Raw genomic sequence first — 27,752 nt, forward strand, 5'->3', positions numbered from 1 at the left:
CAAAAAGGGTAAATCAAATAAAACTTTTATCTTATAAGGTGCAAAATGTGCACATTAAGCAATAAGAAAATTCAACAAGTATGACATGTTACTCATTTCATTCATCCATATGCCAAGAACCCTTCATGAAAATGATATCTATAAGATGATGATAATGATGATAAATCAAATAATTAGTATGACACCATACATCTACTTAAAAAAAAAAGAGTCAAAGCGTCAAATGGATTTCAGAATTTGTGTTATGAAGACACATCTGCATCTCTGCTATAAAACTAGCCTTACTGCTATTAACACCATCATGATGAGTACCTTTATTATTTCTACATGCACTGCTGCTGCTTACATAAACAATCTATAATTATTATCATGATTAAGTTATAGGTTCAGGAGCCAAGCCTATGTAAGGACATTGGGATATGCTGGCTCCCTCATATTCTCATGAATTTCTCAAATTATGCATTTCCCTTTTTTTTGGTTATCTTTATTTGTATACAGTGTATTCTTCTTTCAATTTGAATTGTAAGTGATATATGTTTCTAATAAGAATTTGAAATAAACAAAGTGTGTGATTTTTTTATGTTGATGCAATACATTACCTTTCTTCTTGCATCTCTCTCCTCTTCTTCTTTCTTGTGTTTAGCAGCAAGCTCTTCCTCTTGCTTTTTCCTTTCTTCTTCTTTCTTAGCCATCTCTTCCTGTTTCTTCTTTTCCTCCTCTTCTCTCTGAAAGACAAATCAACAAAGAAGTAATCAACAGTTTGCTTCATTTCCCCCACATATACAGTTGTGCTCAAAAGTTAGTGAACCCTACCACAAAATGCACTCCTTCATGCTGAGTGTTGAATGTAGACAGCAATAAAATGATCTGTGAGCCCAGAGAAACTTTAGTGAATGTAATATTTTATCACCTAAATTCACAATTATATATCTAAAAGATGGCAGAACCTGAACACTTCTGGTGGGGTACACTTACTTTTAAGCACCACTATACTAGCAGTATTGTACCTATATTGATTCAATTACAGCTAGAATGCCATCAAACAAGGCAGAGTCGTGGGTTTGAAACCAAGTTGATAGGCTAGTACCCTTTAAGAAGATATCAATCCTCATTTATTTATGGTAACAATGGCGTGGACAATTAATAAAATAAACACAGCTTTTATACACATGAAACCTGTTTTATTTTTGCACTTAATGAAATAAACCAAAAAAAATTCTGCATAAATACAATGAAAGTGCCTGATTGATTAGCCACAATGTTCCTCTCATTAACCTTGGCTTTATTTTTTGTGCCCTTCTAAACTTTCTCATTTGTGCTTTAAAATCAAATTCTGATAATCTTACCATCCTCTCTTCTTCCTCCTGTCTTTGTTTCTCTTCTGCCATCTCTCTCATTCTATCTTCTTCTTCTTGTCTTTGTCGTTCTAGATCAGCTAACCTCAGCTCCTCAGCTAACCTTAGAGCTTCCTGCTCAGCCTTTAATCTCTCCTCTTCCGCTTTCTTTTTCCTCTCCTCCTCCTCAATCCTGAAATAGTCCAAGAGAATTTTGATACAATTCAATACAAGTTATATTTATATAGTGCATTCCATTAATATTTTAATGCACTTTAATTTTGATAATAATGGAAGGCTTTATAAAAAAAGGCATCATGTCTTTTAAGAAGACCCCCATTATGCTGCACAATATCCTGCCTTTACAATTCTTGCACCGCAAATTCACAATGCAACACAAGATGAATTTCTGGTACAGCATAAGAATAATGTGATAGACAATGCACTAATGATCAATGTATCAGCACTGTTTTTTATTTGATTATGTAATATTCTTGTAGGTTATACATATATTTTTTATTCCATACATGTAAGATTATAAATGATATTGAGACAGCAATGAGCAATTTATGTGAAACAATTCCCAAAGGGTCTGCACATGTTTTGATGGTTGTGCTCATGCCCAGCAATCTATGCTTCTGTGGATTCATGAATTGGATTATGCAATGTAATGTGCGTGTAAGCACTTCAGCGCAACTTTTGTAATGCTGACTTTTTGTTAAACAGCTCTGAGAACCTAACCTACCTCAGTTGTTCTTGTCTCTGTTTCTCTAGCTCAGCTTCTCTCTCAGCCTTTTCCCTTGCTTGTCTTCTCCTCTCTGCTAAAGCTTGTTTAGCCCTCTCTTCCGCTGTCAGCTCTGTTTTATCCCCATTATCACCTACACCAATGAGAGAAAAACAGTAGATTGTTTGTTTATCTATACTATTGAACATTCCAGCTCAAAAAAGTATCTATTATACATGCTAATCCCAGATAAGTAAATGAATAATAAAAATGATTTGAATACAATAAGACCCTTCTTATAATTTCTTAAAAATAGAATTTCCTACAAATTACGGACATGATTCCATCAGTAATTAATGATTGCATAGAATGGTTGCAATGAATGAATGAACATCCTTCAAGTTCATTTACTAGATGGAATTAAATTACCTCAACAATTTAAAAGAAGAATTACTTTATTTTTTGGTTATATAGCAAAATGGAACTAGGTTTCTTTGAACCTTACATTCTTATGCAGTAAATGAATTTTGGACTTTTTGTAAAACATACAGGCCTCTATTTATTTTTTTTCAATTACTATAGCACATTGTCACATTGAATTAATCACGCCTGGATCATACATCTTTTGCCAAAGGTTTTTGCGACGGATGCGAATGTTACCGTTAAAATGTGGCAGGCAAAGTCCAACATTCGCATTTTATGCAGCAAAATTGCGCAAAAGTGCATTTAATGTTCGGAAGCTTCACAAATAGTTCAAAGGGGTCGCTTTACATTTGCGAGAAGATTTTTGATTATTTTTTTTAATTCTACATTAAGGTGATTTGCATCCTTCGCAAAACTTTTGGAAAACGTTTATCATGAGCCCCATGAAAACCAGACTTTAGAGTCAACAGTACTTACTGCCATTCTGCTTGGCCTCACTGGCTTTCGGCTTCTCAGCCGCCGGCGCTGCAGGAGCAGGCGATGCCTTGGCAGCAGCCGGTGCTGGCTTCGGTTTCTCTGCCGGCGTCGCCTTGGGCTTGTCGGCAGGCGGGGCCTTGGGCTTATCCGTTGAAGTCGACTTGGGTTTATCCACAGGCCCTGGCGTTGTAGGGGAGTCTTTCTTGGCTGGAGTACTGGATTTAGGTCTGGTTGTTTGACCTGGTTTGGTTGGGGTGGGTTTGACAACCCCTGCTGATGGGGTAAGGGCTTTCTTGATTGGTGGAGGGTTACTGCTGGTTGACTTGTTACCTATACAGAAAGAAGAGAAATAATCAGAATAATATATCGCTGAAAGAATACTGGTACATATTTAATAGAAGATTGTTGAAAACTAAAAAATTATGTATGAATCAACTTACTAATCATCCGATGGCTGTTCATTTCCTTCAAGAAGAATGAAATATATTCAACCTTTTTGAACTCCAATCACATAAAATTTATTTAGTAGAAATAAGAAAAACATTGTTAAACAGCTTTTGAAATTTCTATCATGTTCAATCTTATACAGAAATATGAATGTTAATTTCTAATAAAATATTGCCACTGTTTACAAGTAGTAGTAACAAGTATTATCACTAAAAGTATGGGGGCTAAAGACACCAAAAGCTAATGCTAGTAGGGCAATTCCATGTAACAGACATAACACTTCAGAAAGTTAAAACCATTTCACTTTAAAAATTGTATCAAAAATTTAAAAAGAAAATGCACCCGTGAGTGTAATACAAGTGCATTCTCTCTACTACTTTTTTGTGTGTAAAATTCAAAGTGTATGTAAAATTTATAGTGAATGTTAAATGTGAATGATTTGAATGATGTAAATTTGAAAGTGGTGTGATTTGAAACTGTCTGAATGCCATTGCAACAAGCTAGAACTGCCAAATGACAGAAGTAATTAGATAGAAAAAATAGATGAAATGCTATAAACATACAACACAACGTCAAGCTAAGGAGAGGTAGAACGCCACATGCAAGTACCCTTGGCTTGTGACTTACTTGGCGTCTTACCGCTCGAATGTGAATCCGATGATTTATCCCTCGTTGTAGTCCTCGGAGAAGGCGCCCTTTTAGGTGTGGTGGAACCGGCGCTCGTCTGGCTGTCGTTTGAAGCATTTGATGCGTTGGAGGACCGAGCAGAGAGGGGTGTTCTTTGTCGGGGTGATTGCGGTCTACCGACAGTTCGGGGTGAGGGTGCTCTCTGTGAAATAAAATGTATGGAAATTTCAGTCAATGAAACAGAGGAAGATTTCTGTAAATCAGTAGATGATTTCAGTAAATTTCAGTCAAAATGAGGTCAGGTTTCACTGACTTAATGTTAAAACAGAGCAGTATGACTAAAACTTGATGTTCCTACAGGGAATTTAAAAGCCGTCTACAAACTCGCAAGAGGGTCCTGGAATTAGCTCCATTTGTATTCTCCTACCATCACTTCCATCACTACAACAAAGATCTTTGTTGTTACATACCTTTGATGTTGAGCTTGGAGATGGAGTTGATAGATTAGTTGTACTAGACGATGGTGATTTCATGCCCGGTTTGGGCCTGGATAGTCTCTCTGTGACTGCTGCCGGAGAAGGGCGTGGCCCATGGGTTGGAGTTGAGTGTGATGATTTTGTGTCCCTTGGAGAAAATGCTATAGAATTGAAAATACAGGTAGAAATAACTTACAGCATTTCACCATATTTCGATAGCAGAATAATTTATTGATAATACCAATAATCAGTGTCAAACCTCTTTCAGCATCCAGACATAAGTTTGGTTCCCTTGAATAGAATTCCCAATTGAAATGTGGATTACACGAAACTGTCCATAAAGTCTACCTCTTCATAAAGACCACTTTTCTTGTCTCCTTTGAGTGGACTTTATTGGCAAGTTTCACTGTATTATCCATTCCTGTAAGGGTATACATGTAGTGTAGGTTTTTCACAGCAGCACCTTGTAGTCAGTGTAAGAAGTAGCACTGAATAACAGTTCTGATATTTTTTTGAAGAGAAAATTCATATTAAAGCCCTAACATATATCTAGAATAAGCGGTCAGGGCAATTTCAATATCAATGGCGATCCCCAAAATCATGATACTAAATGTTCTTCCTTTCAAAACGTTACTAGCCTGTTAATGCGAATAAAAGGAATTCAAAATAAAGATAACTTGCTGGTAATAAGACTACAATTCTGAACCAAAGAAATGAGTCATAACCCCAGCATCAAATATCAGGTGTCCAGTAGAATAATTAATCAAGGTTGGTCTAAAAACTAACATTTGCTCTAAAATCTATCTATAAAAACACACATCTGAGCATCCAGAAATCCTGTTACTTATGTACTCAAACAGCTGTTAAATTATTGTAATGTGTGGTCTGAAAATCCATTCTATTTATTGATTGTTCCATATACCCTTTGATCAATAAACTAAAGGTGATTGTATTGAAAATTGTGACAAATTTCACTTTGTTGAGCAAATATATTGAAAGTAACACTTGTTGGATTGATTGTTCTAAATGTTTAAAATCACCATTTCAAAATTCTTATAAATTCGTAAAAGACAATATTGTATATAACAAAAGTTTGTACATCTTCACTGATAGTCTACATGTACTTCAGAAATTTTTCTTTGAAAATGTTTGACAAGTATATTGCTCACGAGCTTAAACATTGTCCAAATGAAACAGTCAATGTAGACTTGGACATTTCACAATATAGAGCAAACAGAAGATAATTAAAAAAAAACATTATAGAAAACTTGAAAGTTGGCAGTATCGGGATGTTGTTTAAACATGTCAGCATCAAGAAGTTGCCATTCTCTGTCTATTACTATGGTAACTGTCACTGGATCTCGGCCAATCAAAACCAAGGATTTCATAGAAATTGGACACAGTGCTGATGACTTTCATGAATCTGTTCCTACATGACCTCACACATACAAGACACAAGAATAAGCAATAGAAAGAAGTTCAGGAAACTGACAATGCATGCAAATACATAGGTGAGAAAATCAAATATATCTAGTACGATCTTGCCATATATACACTCTTGCAATTTAGCCTATGTACATGGAGTAGATATGTACAGTATTTACTTCCTTGAATGAGCAAACTACATGTAGGACAGCAATCAGGGTCAACACTACAATGGTGATTGTAACATGCTGTACATTTCTATGATATACATGTATGAAGGGTACTGGACACATGTACATTAAAATTTGGAGGAAAAAAATGGCCTCAGCATATCATCAAATAATAAACATGATAGCCTTTGGCGAACAGAACTTCCAGACCCTAATACCCCTTTCATAAACCCAATAAAACACAATTATGCGGCTAATAGCAGCATAATTTGGTCGTAAAATCAGAGGAGGACAAGAGTTATCCGCATTATTCTGATGCTGCTATTATCCGCATAATAGCGGCATCGGGACAAGATTTTGAGTTTATGAACGTATTTCCAAATAATGCGGATAATTGCCATGGTGCGGTCACAAGGTCACCCTTTTCCAACACAACCGCATTGGAGGGGGCGTGTCCAGTTGTCATGACGATTATCCGCCTTTTTCAGGACGGGCGCTCGTAAAAATAATTTATGGAGTTTGTGAACGCAATTTTTATTGAATTATCCGCATTATTCTTAGGCGGCTAATTGGAGGATATGTTTTATTGGGTTTATGAAAGGGGTATTAGATCAATAAAATAACACTGAATCAACAAAGGTGCTCATAACACCAGCAATGAATTAAATAAAATGTGACAAAAATATAGTGTCACATTTAAACTAAGAATGACATACATGTAGGCATCCTTCATTAGACGTGTCACTTGGCAGCAGTTAAATATATCAGAGCCTGGCAGGGTCATCTACATGTACATGTAGAAAAGTGAAGGAAATTGTTTAATTTCCATCTATTTAGCCAGATTTTATTTCCACCTATTTCTTAAAGGGAAGGGAGGAGATGTGAAAGCTAGGTAGAATGAAGTAATTATGAAATAATATATCATAATTCAAATGGCAGAGAAAAAAGAAATATGAGTGGTCAGGGTCTACAGACCTGCCAACCTTCTACAACCAAAAAAAGGTATTCTTATAAAGGAAAAAAAAAATTTGACCAAAAAAAAAGAGTATTTTAAAAAATTGTCTCAACGTAACAATCGCCAGCCTGTTGTGGTGAGATCGTTGAAAAAACATGTGAAATGACTCTACTTAAAAACTTGATAATTCACCCTTTTAAACATGTACTCGTAGGCAAGAATTTACTTCTTTTCATGCAACAAGTTTACTGGCCTGACAGTGATTTTTACCGGTCTAGGACTGTCGTACCGGCGCTAGTGTCACACGCTGTGTATAATACATACTCCATGATCGGAAATTTAAAAAAAAGTAACAAATCATACAAAAAAGTATTGGTGTATTTATAGCAAAAAAGATGAACAAATATTCTAAAAAGGGAACGGTTGGCATGTCTATGACAATCTATGAATGAGAACTGCCATTAGACGTTGAATGAGAAACTGCCATTAGACGTTGAATGAGAAACTGCCATTAGACGTTGAATGAGAACTGCCATTAGACGTTGAATGAGAACTGCCATTAGACGATCAAGGCCAATTCAAATACAGAAGTCCTCCAATCATTCTTCATAATACCCCATCCCCATTTTTTTTAATGAGAAATGTTAGAGGTGTTTGCCTCATCTTTTCTGTTTCCTGGAATATCATGCAACATTGACTATTGTATTAATTCAATGTGTGCTCTCCTTTTTCCTGAAATCTATGTAGGCTACAAGTGTGTTACTATGTGGGGCAAAACTAAACAAGCTAATTACGAAATGATACACATATAAATTACGTATAAAACTCTATCTATCTGAATGTTGTAAAACATAAAATGTCAGTAGACAATTTGACGCAGTCTGTGACACCACAATCATGCAGTGCAAGAGGATTGATTTCACAAACTATTTTCCATTTGTCTGCACTCTATGGAAATAATATGTCTTTTAAAAAAAGGCCAAAGAATTCCATTAAAATGAGAAAAATAAATGCATTCACGGGTGCATATAGTGGAATCACTCATAACCAAACATACTGAAACGGTGTAATGGGTGACTGTATATGAGACTTTCATGATTTGTTTTCTGCTCCATGTTGCCTTTTTGTACATATTTGATATCATTAACTAAATGGGGAAAATATCCAATGGACATTTAAAATGCTGTGCAGTACGTCTCTAATTTTATTGCATCATGCATGTGTATGAACGTCTAAGAAATTGAGATAAGGTTGGAAAAGGTGTCTACTTCATGATAGTCACAGTGGTCGATGTTGAACAGATGCAGAGATATAAAATTGAGACACACACATGCCACATTTTGTTATTAAATGTACAAAAGTTACCTTTTGGTCTTGGTCGTTTGTATGATGCTTAGGAAGCAAAAAAAAAATACACAAAGAATAATCAAAAAATAAATCTGGTCTATATATAAGGTTTGGTCAATTTTATCACTGTCATTCTTCATGAAAATTCAATGAGAAAAAAAAATGATCCATATTAAAAGTAATTAAAGAGCATTATAGAAATTTCAAAGGTTTGCATCTAAACTATAAAGCAGAATGAACTGAGGTATATAAAATCAACAAGGTCCATAGCATTATAAGTTTGCAATCAAAATCTGACAATTCAAATTTAAACAAATTATTACTAAACGCATAATTCACACTCTCATAATTCATGACTCGTGAGTTATCATGAAATGTGAAGAGTCAGAAATACTCTGACAATAAAACAGAGAGGGGAAATAAATCATCCGCATAAAAGTCACAATCAACAATGAATGCTATAAAACCATATCATTTATAAAACTTTTCCTCACATGGAGAAAAAAGAAATTTTATGGTGAAATATGAAATATTGCTATCAAAGAAATTGATTTGATACATTGTATGCCAAAACAAGAGCTCTACATGTAAATCACATTAACATGAAATCTGCAAATAACAATTCCAAATCACCACAAGTAACTGCATGTTAAATCGAGTGTGAAATATGAATTCAATGTATGCAGCTCTACTATGGGATGAACAATTATAGATTTGACATTCCATGCACAAGTAATATACTACCAAGGCTAGATTAAATCAACAGCAATAATGGTGATGATTTCGGGATGGAAAGAAGAGAAAATGCAACAAATGTGACGCTTGGGATGTAAAGTTGCTTACTTTTTGACACTATACACATTCCTGTTCACACATCTGTTGTCAAACTTTTGAATAAGTTTTATCTTGTGAATTAAAGTGACCAGGGGCATATCAGTTCGAATCGCACTGTAAACAAGACTACAAATACAAAATTGAAGTCTCAAATAACTTATGAAGGTATAAAATCTTCTTAGATTTTTCTACAAGTTTTATACTAAAAAAAAAGAAACATATGAACACAAACTACAGTGCAGAGGCCACACTATTTGGAACATAATTAGACTTGACACAAAAATGTTACAACTTGAAAACAATTTTGTTTTCATCCATATTCCATAATTTGGCAATAGTGTGTGAATACAGCATGTACATGTCAAAAGAATAAATCCATAACTCAATATCTTAATCAAAGCATGGATTAGAAGGTCATAAAGAAAGCCTACTCGTGAATCTCTCCTACATACCTTTTTAGAGTTGGCATAACGAAAACATTCTTGGCATACAGAAGAAAACGCTTAGTTAATACACTGTAAGTGAATAACATCCAAATCAGCAATGGTTAAGGTTCTTGATAACTGTCTCATCCAGGTGTATGTGTCTATTCATAAATGCCAACTTGAAATAATTAAAGATACTGGAAGAACAAATAGAAAGAACAAATCTGACTTCAAATCTATCATGGTTCAGGTATATCTCAATGAATGCTCTCCATTTCATTAAACCAAGAAATAGAAACAGTAGTATAGAAGCACAGAAGAAAACAGTTGATGAGCCCATGTTGAGAACAACTGATTGAGACCAGGAAACAACAAGAGCAACAAGATTCCAGTTGATACAGAAGCTCTTTTACTTCTTGGCAAGAAACAATCATTATTTTATGGCAAGAAACCTTGAATGTAGATACACTTTGAATCTTAGGGTCATCATCTCTTAAAACAATCAATATCCTTTCTTTAATTACATAGGGCAATCCATATCTTAGTACATAAAAGATAGAGTATGGAGTGAAGAGATGAGATGTCATTGGGTATGATAAACTGCCTTTCAAAGGTGAAAAGTACAAGAACAAATAATTGTGTCTATAGCCTGGCCTCTGGACGATGCAAACATCATCGTCCTTGCAGTATAATCTCAATAAATAATATAAGTCCATGTTCTAATCTTTGGAGCAACAAGGTCTACATTCAAACATAATCGATGCCACCAAGATGAACAATAAGGCCTACAATACAAATGATAAAATCAAATCAAACTTGAGACTGGGTTACATGGTCATTATCTTTGATGGTCTTCAAAGATGGTTTGAATTCAAAATCATTCAAAAATTATTCATCTTTACTCATTTAATGAATAGCACTTGCCAAACTGTAAAAATGTTTTCTTCCACTATCTATTATACAGAATGTATACCACTGATGAGTGATGAATAATTTTGACCATATCACAAGTAAGATTTAATGAACAAAGCAATGTGATGCATAAAATTCATTTTCGAATTAGACCATTTGCCAACTCATCCTCTTTAGTCATGGAACAGCCTTCCTGAAGACATTAGAAAAACTTCGGAAACTTAACCCCCCTCCCCCCCCCCAAAAAAAAAAAAAAACATATTAAAATATTTCTGTTCAATTCTTCTTAATTTCTTTCAAATTTCTTAAAAAGCACTTTGAGCACTTCTCAGAATGGATTCGGCACAATATAAGTCGTCCAATCATTATATAATCCAATCTACCGTACAGGTACATGTAGCATTTAACTACTAAAAGCAATATCAAATTACATCCAAACATGATTCATGGTAATTATGAAAAGCAGCTTATGAATTAACATTGATGTACCTTCAAATGGCTGCCAAAATAACAGAGTATCCTGGTGCGTAGAACCCATGGCTACAATCACGGTGATCAGTAAAGAGTGCAAGGTACAGGCAAATTGGCAATATGATTAATTAATTTCAAGGAGAACTTCAAAGCTGCTACCAGACTCCTTGTAGACATCTACATGTTTATCACAAGATTATGAATGGTTTTCAATGAGTTATGGCCAATCTTTAAATGGCAAACAACAATCGGAAGTTCTTCACTGTTAGGTAGTATCCTGGTCAGACTTTTCAGCACAGCTCTTTAGGAAACAGAAGACAAGTACAATAGCAAGTGCAAGAACGTTGAGAAGAACAATTGAATTCATCATGAAGTGATTAAAGTTTTGAAATTTTGAAACTTGATTCAAAGCGTTAAAGGTGATCCGACTCTCGTAAGCAATGAAATGGGCGCAGGAGTTGTACAAGAGAGGGTCCAATGATCAAAGACAAAAACAAACTCTGCACACTCCAGGTCAGGATTCAGTCAGTGTTTATGAGGTTCTCACATCAAACCTTTAAAGCATTTTTTACCGAGAATCACCTCATTGGACACTACGCAGAGTTTCCAAGTCCAAGAACACTCTGAATCACAGAGTAAATAGTCTAGATGTGACTGTCAAGGGCAATGAGATATAAATATCACCATCCTCCAACATTTTCCCATTGACTTTGGTCGCTTATCAAGTGTTGGAGGTGTCCTCAATAAATATCGAGCATGATGATGAGACCAAACTTGCCATGCCAAGTTTTCCAGTTTTATCTGCTTCCCAAGGTCTGCACTGTTATAAATTCAAGATCAAGTTGTGTCATGGTAAAGCAAAGATGACTCTTAGACCTGGCCTGTGGTCCAAGGCCAGTCATGACCAGAATATTGTACCTTGCCGGTGTCATAACTTCATCAAAGAAAATTCTCCCACAGCAACGATGCCACATATCAAAGACTCTTAGACTTTCCCATCAACAGCATTTAGACAAAGGCAGTCCCAATATGGAGTCCAGAGTAAAAGGTGTGAAAGTCAATGCATTAGTGATCATGACAAATGAAACTCACTTTTACCAGGTAAAGCAGAATGCCACGTCCTGCAAAATCACAACTAGAAATAAGCAATGAATGTGCGTACATACACGTAAGCAGACTCCACCTCGTGAGTGATACTACTTCATTCTAATAATATCCATTGATGTATTTAAAGGACTACTTGCTTTTACCTGCTGATACAAAAACAAAATGATAAAATATCTACTTGCCATTAATAAACTATTACATTGTATTAATAGCATAGTACCCTGACAGCTGACACCCCCCCCCCCCCCCCGATGACTTAGTATCCCAATACCCCCCCCCCCCAAAAAAAAAAAAAAAAAAAAAAATCTCTAATGGGGAGGCTTAAATGTTATGAAGAAATGAAATATTCTTTTAATCATTCATCAACCTTTAATATCACTTTTTACAAAGTTCAAATGGATTTGTCTTTCCAATTCATCAGTCTATGTTTACTCTCAACACAATGCTATCAGGAACATTCGGTTCCATACAAAAAGCTTTGTCAAAGTCTGCATTTGTTTTACAACCTCAAGTACCTAATATTCAAACAAATGAGGTTGGCTCTACTGTGCACAGTACACATGGCCTTCATTCATAAGCTGACTGATTGATGCTTTAATAGTGTATGATGATGAATTGGTTGCGTGTCTACAACCTACAATGGAGAGTTTTGAGTTACATGTATATTCTCTGTCCATTCACCTGCAGCAAGCACAATATCAACTCTGCTTCATGAATAGCCTGTATAACTATAATTTTGGTTTTGTGATGGTATAGACCGATAAAGTTTTAAACATACCCTGGAAGCTAAAGAGCTCTGTGTATAATTAACCTTTTGAACACAGAACTTCCCTCTATAATGTATACATGTACATATTTTGGAAAATATGGTACTCAACAATTTTTTTTTTCATTTACAAATTCAGTTTTTAATGGAGAGGCATTTAAAATGAATAGATAAAGCATAAATATACATGTTAGGTGTATTTCTTTGGGATCATTTTCATAAGGCGTAATCACCATTTGAAAACACATATGTGGAATACAAATATAGTGATAATCATCTGAAATTATTATATTACCACTTCTTGCTATGTGTGACAAACTTGCATGTCAAAAACGGTTTTGAAATAAGGGCATAAAATTTGATTGTGTTTTATAAGTTTATTGAAATTCAATGTGGTTTGGGAAAATGAATACACCATAAATGTGATCAGCTGCCCCCATAATAGAATTTGATGATAAACAAGCCTCAGACTATGCCATAAAGTGCAACAAAAATTAATCTTTTGCTGTCAGAATCTGCCACTCACCCCTACTTGTAACTTTGGTTGTTTTCTTCGCAGTCCGTTCTTTGGTGGTAATTGTCTCTTTCTTCATGGCTGCGGCACGTAAATATTCCAAAATAGATCCAGAAAGATTTGTAGTATGTCACATTTCCTCACAATAACAAATTAATGGTGGTGCTGACAATATTATTTAGGCACTACCAGTATGTTTCCAAACTGCTAACTGGACGAAGCCCTTTCTCAAAGTACACTTGATAGGTTATCACAGGGCAGCTATTAAACCAATGTAGTGTTTCAGATAAAGGGATAGGTGCTTCAAGCTCAAGTTATAAACCCAGATGAAATATACAGTATGCGAAGACCCTCAGAAAACCTTACTCATTTGGTCGAGGGCTATTTTGACCTAATGACTAGTTTTCAGCCGCAGAGATACACAGCTGTGGACTTGAGAGAATGAGATGTCAAGAAGGATCTTTCTGGCGATTCAGGGTGAGTCAACCTTTTGGACAGACAGTCAGTCCTGTTTGATAAGAAACTTCCTAACTGTCAGACCATGACACACTCCAATTAAAGACTTGACAATTAATATGAATCCGAATGCTCAAGACACCACTAGTGCCAAGCTGTTCTTTTCTATGACATTTCAAAGGTGCACAACCTTTGATCAACAGATCAGGTATCCAGTGGACTTTATTGAAATGGTGTCCAAGCTCCTCATCTGACAATTTTCCCTCATGCAAGTGTCCTCATATCTCCCCTTTTCATCACAGCAAACTGTCAAGTCAATAAGACCTTGATCACTGTACAACATTAATCAGAATTGTCAAGTGCAACTTCTTCATCACCACAAATACTTTCTAGTCCAAGTAGGTATCCACCAAGTAGGTATCCACAATTTCTTTAGCCAAGCGACATCTGCTGTACCTTCCTCCTTCTGAACTGATTCACTACACACATACCCTGCTCATCTCTATACTGTGTGTGTGACAGGATCAGGAATATCAAGCAGGATGGTACATCCAGGCTACAAGAGCATTATCTCACAATTCTAAAGAAATGCAAAAGCTGCTTTATTTTATTCTTTTATCCTGAAAAGGGTGTCTTCATCTTCTTATAGTTTCAACAAAAGCAACAGGATTTAGTATGTTGCATAGGCTGAATGGTCAATCAAGGATACTTAGCATAATCCAGAATTACAGAGACCAAAGCTGCTTGACTTGATAGGATTCCTCTATACAGTCCTCACAGGTAGCTTGTTCATATCTCAAACGACTCACATGAAATAACTTGCTATTGAAAGCAAGAGAGATTGAGAGTTGGCCAAATTAAAATGAATAACCACATTTGGGTACCAGACTCCCCTTGGCTAGCACACACAGGAAATGCTTTATAACTCCTTATAGAGCGGAGCATACACATAGTTTGCAGGTGGAGAGAAAAAGTATTACTTGCCAGGGAGAACTCAAAGTTACGAAAACACGACTGACATTGACTTATTGTATGACTGTATGAATGAATGATTTTGGAAATGAGGAATGCAACTTCTTATTCTCTATTGTGCTGGGAAATTGTGTCCCTGGAGCAAACATTTACAAAATAGATTTTACGTTTGCAGAGAGTCTGAATGGCTGGAGAGGAATTAGCCTTTCAAGAAAATAGGGTGCTGAAAGGGAGAATTTTGTGATAAATGTACCCAACTTTGCTTGCCCCGATTTTCTGGCTGAATGGTTGTTTGATGCTAAATGTTTAAACTACAGAGTAGTGTCCGCTTGGGTGAATAGAACTCGTGTTTTGGTTTAACACCAAGTACAATAGATTCCCTGATTGATACAGATGAGCTTGAGGAGTGTACAACCTAAAACTTGAATGAGAGTTGTATTTATTCAGGGATTACAATCAATTATGCATGGAACACACTTGAGTTATGCCACAAAGCCACTCCCAATTCAATACCAATCATTTGGACAAGTTTCAAATAATTCAAGAGTTTTTTAGTCCATGACTTTTACTGCTCTTGCTATTGCACTTTTTCTCTAAAAATCCAATCAACAAAGCTTGCAAATTAATATGCACCTGCATGTATACTTGTTGCAGGTAAATGATTGGTTTTCTTCATCTGTTCAGAACCTTAGGAGGAAGAGGGCGGGTTCAGATAACTTCTTCTGGAATGGTTGGACGTCAAGGAACGACAACTTATTTAGCTGTAAGCATTACTAAATTCTCATTTTGCTTTAATATTTGAAACGTAAACTTTCTGGTATGATTCTTGACTATCCCACCATGTGGCTTCAGCATCCAATTGCTTCAAAATGAGTAAGTGCACTTTGATCAACTTTGTACTAACAGTTATTCTTTATGTATTTTGAAAAGTGTGGGTTGGGAAGGAGGATCGGGGGGGGGGGGGGTTAAAGTGATGATTGGAAATCACTTCTCTAATCGCTATTAATGAACTGATAATTTGGTTGAAGTTCAAAGTAACCTCACAACCATATCACACAAAGTCCCAAACTTGGACACATCAAATATTGACATTAGTTATGGTCATGTTGTACATTTCGTATGAGTTCTTTAATAAGAGTTCATAATTAACTAGAACCAATCTCTCATAAAGAGAAGATGCAAGTGCTTATCATTTGCCTTTAACATTTCAAATGTTATGGAACATATTTATCAAAAGGAAAAGATGATGGGTTATAGTTGATAATGAGCATAATAATTGCCTCTGATGTACATCTGGCAAGTACACATCTACAGTGGTGCTAAAAAGTGCATTTTGTGGTAGGTTCAAAAACTTTCGAGCACCACTGTATATATTAACCGAGTTTAAACTGAATTATTTTTAGCCTTATTCAGAGCTCAAAGTAATTCATTTTCTTGTATTCTAGAAAGAATCCTCTGTGATTTCTTGACAATCGATTGAGATTCGTCAGAGACCCAATTAAAGAGGATTGTTTGTTGTGTGACATCACAGTCCTGCTGTGTTTATGATGTTGACTGTGTCCAAGTATCCCCCAGGTGCACAACATGTGGCCTACTACTCTACTCATATACTCTGTACTTTCTAAATCTTTAAAGAGAAATTCCAGTAGTTGCAGTAAACACTGATTTCATGAGAAAGTCTGTAAAACCAGGCTTAATTGTCAGTATATCATCGAGGATCTAGATCTGGTACAGTTACATAAACTGAACTTTGTGAAATCTTGAAATCTACGCTGAAAAATGTTCAGACTGAAATTCCCCAACACAGATAAGCGCACGTGGGACAGTGTATAATTATTGCTTTGAGCGTCGGGCCCGACGCTCTACCCGAATCCTGTGCTTATTTGCTGATTTCTCAGCAATTACACAATTTCTTCCAGAATCCTTTGGCACATGCGTTTTATTTATACAAACAGACACTTTGGTGGTCATTTCATTGGATTCTGTACGAACTCATTTTGATATCGTTACCAAAACTAGCATTTACCTTTAAGCCCAAACCCTAGTAAAATGGGTAAATTGCCAATTCATCTACTGCCAACTCGTCCACTCACCACATGGTCCAATTTCATTTAGTCTAATACCATTCCGTCCATCAACATTTCGTCTAACAACCATTTGGTCCAATCATCATTCTGTCTGTGACCATTTTGTCTCATAACCAGTTGGTCTAATATCCATTTCATTTTCATTCATTTTACACAATTTAACACTTAATCCAATAGACCAAATGGTATATGGACTAAATAGCTATTGGACCAACTGGTTATTAGACAGAATGGCATTAGACTATAAAAGTAGACCATATGGTAAATGGACAAACTGATGGTAGACCAAATGATAGTGGGACAAGTTGGCAATTGGACGAATTGGCATTAGACGAATTGGAAATAAACCATTAAAATGTAGTCGCAATGCACAAAAAAAGTCTGAAACTTCAAAGATGGTGTATACTGTTGTATAAAGTTTACAACCATGGACATACCACCTCCAAGTATATCAGATGAAATTAAGAGAAAAAAAACAGAAGGCCTGAAGTGAAAGTTCCGAGAGACTGCATGTACATTCTATTCAACCCTCTGTGATAGAAAATACTGTTAGGCCTACAAGTAATGTAGGCAGGAAATTAAGTTAGACTTGGCTTATGAAATAGTGTAATACTTTGTTTATATACTGTTTGTATATCAATCAGAGCTGCTAAGCTGAACAAGAACATTTCAGTATTATGAAAGCTGAAAATCAGTATTTTGGTGAGGAAATCAATAGTTTCTGAGAAATACCATAGGACAACACATAAAACTGGAACTTCAGAAATCAGTATTTTGCATGAAACCACCAGTATTCTAATTTTTCAGTACTAAATACGGAAAAAATCCATACTATATTGCAGCTCAGAAACAAAATTGTATTACCACCATGAGTACACTGTACATAACAAATAATTCACTGAGTACATAAAAACACATTTCTTGGTCTATGAATCTTAGTTTAAAAACAAATTAAACAAGGTCATGCAATTTAAAGGAAAAAAGACTGAAAAAACATGTTTCTAATACAAGCAAAACATCAAGGAGCACAATGGTAGCAGTCAATACAAACTAACCACAAACACAACATGTTATGACTCCTTACATGGGTCCATGCAATATTATTCATAAGGAGACACGTTTTGTGATTGGGAAAAAAAGCATTATACCTATTCACAACCGAAACCGTACTTAACATTCTAGGTGCCAAAACTAATTTGTCACATATCCATGCACTTTTAAAAACAACTGCACATTGATGAGCACTGCCAGCCAAATCTGATTACTGCATTCAGGAGCTAAGAAAGCGGAGGGATTTTTTTTTTGGGGGGGGGGGTGAGGGAGGAATATGGGAGAAAAGGTGCGAATAGGGGATGGTTAAATGTTCAAGTCTTTGTTTTCAATATCCTTTAAAATAGCACTTTAAATACAGTGGCCCGTATTCTGAAGTCAGGTTTAACTTAAACCATGGTCTAACTCTGTGCTAAAATTATGGGAAGCCAAAAGTGTCAAAATTTTTATTAAGTTGTATGTTTCTTATAATTACTGTGCTCTTTCCTGATTCATCGATGGTGAAGACGATCATCTATTTATACTTCCTATACAATTATGAATGATTTGAGAGCCAAATGAGCTCAAATATGATATCTCTACTGTTAGTGCTTTCTGTAACAATTGGCTATCCATACTTAAACCACAACTTTAAACCTGAGTTTAAGTTAAACGCGACTTCAGAATACGGGCCATTGACTCATCTCATATATTTTTATGGGACCATAATTCTTTTTTATGTGTGGGTAATCCCTAAAATGAATATTGTTTTGCCATTTGAATATTTTTTTCAAAGATATCAGGACATTTCTTAAGAAAAGTCTTCTATTCACAGTGAAATTGAATGGATCTAAAAGGATAAGGACCTTTTCCACAGGGTAGACAAAAACCTGCCTCATACTATGGTATCTTGGAGGAAAAAATGATGAGCTGACTGAAAAAAAAATATATACCTGAAAAATGAGGAATGGGACAAATAATAGGCGTATTTGAAAAAAGCAAACTATCACATGATTTGAACTTTACTGGATAAAACTCAGTTCAAATGTCATGACCAGGACAAACAGAATATTGTTGACTGCTGGCCTGTTTAAAAAAAAATTAATATTGTAAAGCATATACAGTGCGTATCAAAAAAAAGTTTACACTTTGAAAAAGCCCTGGAAATTAAAAAATATACAACACGTGGGTAATTTTTTCACATATAATCTTGGGTTTGGGTCTCATCTATCCAATGAAAATAAAAGTTTTGACAGAATGTTACACTTGAGTGAGCACTGTCCATTTTTGTAAAGCTTGCAGAAATCTGTTTGCGCATAAATGATCATTTCCACGCTGTGTCAAGGGGAAAGGGCGAAATCAAACTTACCTTGCAAAACATTTCTCATACATTTCCCTTGAACTTTGAAATAAAACGGATACATTCAAGCATTTTGTAACAATTTTGCCACCTAAATTGAAATTTCAACACTCAGTTAGCACAACCTTTACCCTTTTTGTGCCAGCTGGATCTGAGGACATAACTGAATCTCAACAAAAGTTTATATCAGACATGAAATCTCCAGCATTTTTTCACTACGTTTTTATTTAAATTGGGTTTACATTTCATTTTTCATTAAATACTTGTTTCTCCACACTTATCCCAAGCTTGACAATGATTAACAAAATGAAAATCAAGCCTAAGCCATTTCATGTAAATCACAGCTCAGTGTAAAGCAATTATCGTCACGATGGCCTCGGTGTGTGGGGAAGTGGGGTGGGGCGCAATGCACTCTTCGATGTGTTTTGGGCAAGGAAACGAGTTTAAAAAAGGTAAAAGATATCTTCAAATCAATTTTACTAGCTAAATTTAACGTGTTCTTCATGATTAAGGTCTACTTTTTTTCGCTTAACTATTTCAAAGTTCTGCGCAAATCATTTTTCACTAACTTTTCAAAAGTAAGTGGTGCTCACTCAAGCGGAAATATTTTTTGACAGTTATATCGTCATTTGCTTAAATGGAACTGTACCAATGTTAAAATGTGAAAAAATCTTCAGGATATTACAAATGTATAATTTTACAGGATTTTTTCTAAGTGTAAACTTTTTTTTTGATACGCACTGTATAGTCAACCCAACATATTTGTATCTTTCTAATTGTTTGTCTCAAGGTAATATATTTACATTCCTGAAAGTGATTTGCTAGCATATCTGAACATAGCGCAAACAAGTTTTATTTCAGTTAAAAGTTCTGAAAGCAATACTATAGTATCCACAGGAATTATTTTTTAAAGAGTGAAAGATGATATTATTTTGTTCTATATTCTGCTTCTGTATTGTTTTTATTTCCTTGTTTAGATTTGAGAAGAAAAAAAAGTGGCTTGAAAATGGTGTAAACATATGAAAAAACATATGAATTAAGGTTTACAGAGAACTATCTCCTTGTCTCACATTGTGACAATGTTATCAGTTTTTTTTTCTGTGGTAGATATTGAAACATTTTCAAAAAATCTAGGTGAATGTTTGAAAATTAAACCTGATGAAATTATGTTCTCAAAATACATATTCTTAGTGTACCCCAAAAATTTCATTTGCTGTGGGTTCAAGGGTTTGAGTATAGTAAGTCTGAAGCAATTCATCTATTTCATCTTGATATGGACTACTTTTTAATAATACATGTATGTTCACATTGTTCTCTTATTTTTTGTTTGCCAAAATGATGTTTTTTTAATCACAATCAACTTTGTGGGCCAAACAAATTTTCATGTTTTTGTTTAGAGCCCTTAATCTATGTTTTGTTTCATCCTCAAACATGGCAGAAGATATGAGTTACATGTATGTTGCAAGTATAATAAAAAAAATAATCTACTGAAATATGGAACATTATATTTCTATGTGTAAATTTCGTTTTCTACTTTCAGAAGAATGCACATGAAGAGATCATTGAGTTCACTCACTAAATTTTTAATCCATTAACTGTTATGATAAACCAGTATGGTGCCAAACCTTAAATTTCTTTATTTTCAAATATTTGTTCAACTTGTCATTAGATAATCTAATCATTATTTGTGTATTTATTTGTCTGAATTTGTTTCATGTTGAGAAGTCAGAAATACAAGAATATAATTTTTTTTAAGGAAATGAAATACAATAGTTACTATAAAAAGACATGTATACTATCTCAATCTAACTTGTGTAATGTGTAATACATACATTTTCTATTGCTTCCAACTTGACCATTGTTTTCAGTCCTCAGAATAATGACATACCTGTAGTAATTATCTACCTTTCAAAATTAAGCTAATAAAACCTTCTTTTTTTTCACTGAATCTATCATATTTTGGCTTGCCTAAAAAAGTCATGAGCAATCTAAATCTGACAGCTTTTTTACTCCCATTTAATAGTTACTTAATACCCCAACCCCTTAAAAAAAAAATATCTATGGTTATTCATTTGTCATTTTCTCACTCAAAACATTTCTCCTTTCTATATATTTTTGTTTTATTTGTACAAAAATTTAACTGTAGTGTCCACATCATCACAATGAGCTGACAAGACTGGACCAAATATGACTATAGAGGGCACTTTCCAAGTATCAAGACTTCAATCATTGAGCTCGTGCAATAATCTAAGTTTGATTTTTTTTCTTCAAAAGATAGTTTGAAGTATGAGTCCATTATGCTTTATAATTTAGATTTCTTGTAAATGATATTAATGGAAAATCAAGCATCAAATATCTATGTGGATTGGCTTCCTATGCTTTAACAATTGCTGCAATAATATACTTAAAATTTTTATCACTTTAAGAAATAAAATTATCTGAACAAAAGACACATGAAATATAGAAATAAATGGGGATAAAGTATACATAAATTCAATATGATTGCAAACAATTTTGCAAGTAATTGAAGAGTATAAACAAAATTTGAAATTCAGGTGAAAGAAGGGAGTTTTTAATGCTGGAAATAAACAAAAATAAACAGAGCAAAAGGGTGAATGTAAACATCAACTGATGTCTTATTTTTTCAAGTATTTATGTTTGGTTTGTGAAAGCAGAGTTGTCCAATTCATCTGTCTGATAAAAACAAGCTTTCTCAATTCTAGTCAAATTCTCTTAATTTTTTTATTCATACGAATTGTAAAAATATGAATTACCATCTATCCAAACAAGGAGCATGTGAATAAAATAATGATCCAACTCTGTCATAAATAATGTGTTTAAACGATTCCACAATGAACAACAGGAAGAGTTTTGAAACATTAAAAAGAATGATCAAAATGATAAGAGACCTGACAATTTTTCATGCTATAATTTGAAGCAATTAGCAAGCACAATGGGGGGATGAATGAATTTTGCAATGGCCAATATCCAAAATATAAAGTGATGATATCACAAGAAACTGACTGATTAAACAGGGCAAACTAGCGACTTAATATTTACCAATCTTACCTTCAGTGTATGATTGAAAAGGAGAGAGATTTAATTAAAATCAACATTGATATTGAACAAATTCAATCCTTACCTTTAAAAGCTGTAAAGAAATAAACCTACGTGTAATGTATGTGAGGTCACATTAAAAATGAATAAAGGTTGACCTCATAAAGATCAGAAAATTAAAGAATGTCTGAGGACTGAATGTAATAGTCAAGAGCTGACACAGAGAACATTTTAAAAGTGCAACCATTATAATTCCATCTTAGTAGAGACATGTAGTCTTGTATAACATCTCAGAACTAGAATTTCTGTGATCAGTTAAATATATATATCTTCACTGATTTGTTAAGATTTTGAAGATGTATTTTAAAAGACTTTTCTTTGGTAGCACTTTTGTTTTTTCTAAGACTTTACTCATGAAGATTTAAACCTACATTTGAAAGAGGAGATTAAAATTGGCTTGGTGGAAAAAACATCCCAGGCTCAATAATTTCATTAGTGTACTGTGACAAACATTTTTGGACAAAGAATCATTTCATTGCCTCTCCCGGACAATATTTTCAAATGTATTTTTGTTTTTGTTTGAAGAAAATTCATGCAGACATAAATTTCAACTAAACCAAAATGTTTATCAATCATATACAGCGTATACATATTCTAACTAGATGTTTGAAACAATGTACATGTATATGCTTGAATATTGAATTTCTTTCTGAGCAAACTAAGACTAAATGCAAAGTCTCTTTCAGAAATTCACATATCGAGTATTAACGTATAAAATGAAAGACTTGATATGCACACTGTATCCAAATCTTGAGCCTGAGATCTTTTCTTACAGCCAATAAATCTGTCTGAGCCACCCACCGGCTATCTCAAATTCCGCAAGCCAAACCCACGAGATGAGACAGGCATCCCCTGATAGAATATTATTATTAAATCCACCATTAGAGAGGATAAAAGGAAAAGGGAGAGGTATGTTAGAGTGAGCTTACATGCAAGGTTTGGGGTAGACCGGTAGTGGCTGGGTGATGAACGTAATGCACCAACAGGCGAACGAGCATCCGCAGGCCCCGCCCCACTCGCCGCCGGCGGTGGCGTCACCGCACCCGCGGGCGAGCTGGGCTTCTTCTTACTTTTCTCGGGCACATACATCTGGAACCAGTCGTCCTCGTTAGGCCCGAGTCGGACCAGCTTGACCGACCTCTGATAGATGTTAGAGACAGAGCTTGATAGATGCTTCGAGCTGGACAAGTTGGTGGTCCGGCTCTTTGGCGCGGCTCGGTCTGTGCTCCTACCCCGGGGTGTTGATGCACTCTGAATCGGGGTGGGGCTTTCCCGAGCGCCAAAGGCACTCCATGATCTGCGCTTCTCTCTCGATGAGTGCGAAGCATCCTCTCTCTCTTTTGATTTCTGAAGTATTGCCTCTTTACGTTCCTGAGATGGAAAATAAGATGGGTTGATAAAAACTGTCACTTTATTTTATAGCAGACATCCTGCTCTAACAATTGTACACACTACTAAAGATATTCAGAAAACTTAATATTAAATCAGTTGACAATTAAAAATAGCACAATCTCCATTTAACATTACATTTTCAGCTAGGACAATGATTATACATGCATGTATAAATGTTCATCCTTCAATACTTCCTCAATCAAATGTTCAACTATCATAAAAGAAACAAGGTATTCTGTATACTTGATCAGGTTTCAACAAAAGAAGTTATAAAGTGAAAGTAATTCAAGCTAGAGTATAAATTGAAACTGTAGTCAGAAAACTGTTAGCATATGAACAATGGGATCTACATCAACATGTTTGTAATTTAATATCTTTCCCTGCAAAGCACAATGTCTTTGCATGTATCATTGAATCTTCAGAAGTATGACCATAGATAGTTGCTTGGTAGCAGAAGCCTTGATCATGTTAATTCTTAAAAAGTTGGCCACAGTTTGTCCTCATGAGCTTGTCCAAGCAAGTTCGACAAATATCTCTAATATTTGTGGGTTGATGCTGTAATGTGTATGTACTGTAAAAACACAAAAATTATCTTTCTTTTTTTACGGTCTACTTTTCACAAATTACTGCCAAAATCTGTAACATTGGATAAGCTTTAACATTGAGATGAATGGGATTTTACAGGGCTCCTTTTTTAGTTTCCAGGTTTCATTTTGAGCATTTCCAAGGCTAACTCGCCCCCAACAAGCCCCTATGTAATTTTCCCTGGTTTTTCATGCACATGGTCATGCATATCTTCTAAACTGATTTATAATATAACCCTGTAAACAGGATAAAAAATAATAAAGCGGGATGTGTCATAGAGCCTCTGTCTGCCATTTCTGAAAGTGTTTGCTCTTACATCATATGATAGGCAACATCAATTCATTTCACCAGAGTGACTACTGAATGAGTCTGAATGTGTCTGAATCGTACCTTGTCTGCCTCTGCCTGTTGTCTCCTACGCTCCTCCACAGCTTGCCGTCTCTGCTCATTCTTGTCCTTGAGAACATTTGATTTCTTCTGTAAGTGTGCCCGTCTGTTGTTTGCATTTCGTTCTTCTCGTTCCTTCAGTTTGGATGCATCTAACACTGTTGGGAAAAATGACAAGATATAATTGTTGTTAGTTTAGACAGAATCTCATTCATTTATTGACCTCCAAAACAATTATCAATTATCACCATCACAGTCATAATCACCCTCGTCATCACCCCAATCATCACAATCATCATCATGTACATGATAATCATAGTCCTCCTCCTCCTCCTCCTCCTCAACATCATTCCCATCAATATAATCATCATAATAACAATTAACACCATCCCCAGTATCATCCCTTTCATAATCGTCATCGTCATCACAACCATCGCCACAATCATCAATATAAAATCTATCACCATCATCATAACCACTACGATCTTCATAATCCTCCTCGTAATCCTCATCATCATCATCACCATCATCATCACCACCATCATCACCATCCTCATCATCATCACCATCATCATCATCATCATCCTCATCATCATCACCATCATCACTACCATCATCATCATCACCACCACCATAATCACAATCATCATCACCAGCACCATCATCACCATCATCATCACCACCATCAACATCATCATCACCATCATCATCATCACCATCATCATCACCAGCACCATCATCACCATCATCATCACCACCATCATCATCATCATCATCACCACCATCATCATCACCACCATCATCATCACCACCACCATCATCACCATCACCAACATCACCATCATCATCATCATAATATACCTACCAGGTTCTTTCCGTTGCCTTGGTGGTCCGTCATCTGAAGTGTTGGTTGTGTTTAAATCTTCATGTGTAGCGTCTGCCGTTCCTTTGCTTTCTGTCCCATCTGCACAGGGAAATAGAACAGAAAAACAACTGTTAAAGTATACTGAAAAGAACAGAATCTAATGTCATCAGATGTTTGGAAATTTACTATGCAATGTTGTGGTTACATAGTGTTACTGGTAGATATAAATGTAATCATTTACCACCATGCATGCTAATAAGAATAAGGTATTCCTCAAGAATACACTAGATCACATGCATATTCAAAAAAAAAATACCAGTAATCTTTTTCCAAAACGTAAACAAGAATACAAGAAGCACTGGTCGTGCCACAGAAAAACTTCACACAAGCAACGGCCACATGCAAATTCTAACTATTTTTTACCTTCATCCCAGAGAATTGTCAGTGCATGCTTGATTCTTGAAAATGACAACAACACGGCCAGGAACATATGTTTATTCACATTTAACATATTTAGGACATATGCTACAGTATATTCTTAACCTAAAAACAATTACCAGGGTAATTAAAAAAAGACAAGACAACTTGTCTGACTACTGGTTCAAACCATGATTTAATCACTTCAGAAATAATATTTTTATACAGGGGGTAATAAAGCATTATTATTAAAGCGGGTATAGCTCTGCATGAATACATATATGAAAATATGATTTGAATTATGTATGTATTTGTAATCATTGAGAAGCCGACTCGAGATGGCATTTAACACACAGCCCTTTAATAGTAAGATCTTAATAAATTTACAGAAATATTTCTGAAACGTCCCAAAGGGATCTCTGGAAAAGTCGTTCTTCTCTAATAATCTCATGTTCACAAGTTTGTAACTTTCCTAAACATGACAGAGCTAAAATAAGAGTAGGGTGTGCCAGTATGAAACATTGTGTGGGAGAGTCTGAGAACATAGATATATTGACATAAGAAAGATCATGTTGGTTATCTCAACGACATCGATGACAAAATGACATTTAAGCAGCATGGCTTGCCGAAAGACTTAATCCATGGAGTAGTTTTACTTCGAATCTGGGTGACAGAATTTTTTTTTTCTGTCTGATGTGACCATTTCACAATTCCATCGCATAATTGGAAAATTATAAATGTCCCACATCATCAATACCATTAAATGACTGCATCAAGCCGACAGTATTAATGTAATGTCTTTAATCTTACTGTTTATTTCAAACTAACAAAGAAAAAAAAACGTTTTTATTTACAATAATCCTAATTACATGTACTTTGATTTATTTGCAGCAGCAATGTTTTTTCAGATTTTTCTCTGCGAAAGCTTTTGTCTAAGACGAAAATAGTTACTGATGTACTTTGCAAATTAAAATCAGGCCATGTGAATTATCACACACTGAATATTTGCTTTGAATTATCTGTAAACCCTCTGAAAAAAAGCCAGAGAAATGGTAGCCGTAGCAATCAGCTACATGTACATTGTACAATCAAAAAGCAGGATGACAAAAAAAAACCTTTATCCCATGCAAAATTGAATCAGGAAATTTAGAAATGAAAATATAATGCAAAAAAATGAATAGAGCCTTAAGCCTTGAAACAAGGCTAGAATAATACATGTACACTGATGTGTGATTAGAAGACTGTATGTTATTTGAAGTGATATCATGTCTCTCACACTAGATGCTAGTTAAAGAAGATGGTGAAATGTTAATTGATAACTAAAAATACAATCATGCATTCATGAACTCATACCTTCAGGTAAACATTTGCACACATACATGTACGCGAATGTTGAAGATGCATTAGAATTGCAATTAAGACGACTCATAATTTATGCAATAGGTTACACCTACATATGTAGAGTATGATCTAGAATGACTACCTCTCTGCCCCAAACAGCATTGGTAAATGTAGAAGAATTAATTAGTTAGCACATACATGTAATTTACAATCTTAAATGAGAATAGTCTATAAAGATCAAGCAATGTGTGAATTACAAATCATGACATTTCTACGTAACTCCGTATCAATTATACAAAAAGTCATAATT

General features: G+C 35.0%; 1 protein-coding gene across 1 annotated transcript in view; it reads right to left on the reverse strand.

Moving 5' to 3' along the window:
- Positions 1 to 27,752, reverse strand: part of LOC129259189 (ensconsin-like) — a 45,757-nt gene that overhangs the window by 6,959 nt on the left and 11,046 nt on the right. The window contains exons 3-12 of the mRNA XM_064098878.1: positions 25,685 to 25,783; positions 24,823 to 24,977; positions 23,526 to 23,826; positions 8,424 to 8,450; positions 4,503 to 4,669; positions 4,033 to 4,234; positions 2,959 to 3,288; positions 2,080 to 2,212; positions 1,347 to 1,527; positions 600 to 725 (exon numbers count right to left, since the gene is read on the reverse strand). Of these exons, the coding sequence (XP_063954948.1) occupies positions 600 to 725; positions 1,347 to 1,527; positions 2,080 to 2,212; positions 2,959 to 3,288; positions 4,033 to 4,234; positions 4,503 to 4,669; positions 8,424 to 8,450; positions 23,526 to 23,826; positions 24,823 to 24,977; positions 25,685 to 25,783 (1,721 nt within the window). The remainder of the gene's footprint in view (positions 1 to 599; positions 726 to 1,346; positions 1,528 to 2,079; positions 2,213 to 2,958; positions 3,289 to 4,032; positions 4,235 to 4,502; positions 4,670 to 8,423; positions 8,451 to 23,525; positions 23,827 to 24,822; positions 24,978 to 25,684; positions 25,784 to 27,752) is intronic.

Source organism: Lytechinus pictus, chromosome 4 (genome assembly GCF_037042905.1).
Source record: "Lytechinus pictus isolate F3 Inbred chromosome 4, Lp3.0, whole genome shotgun sequence".
Taxonomy (NCBI): domain Eukaryota; kingdom Metazoa; phylum Echinodermata; class Echinoidea; order Temnopleuroida; family Toxopneustidae; genus Lytechinus; species Lytechinus pictus.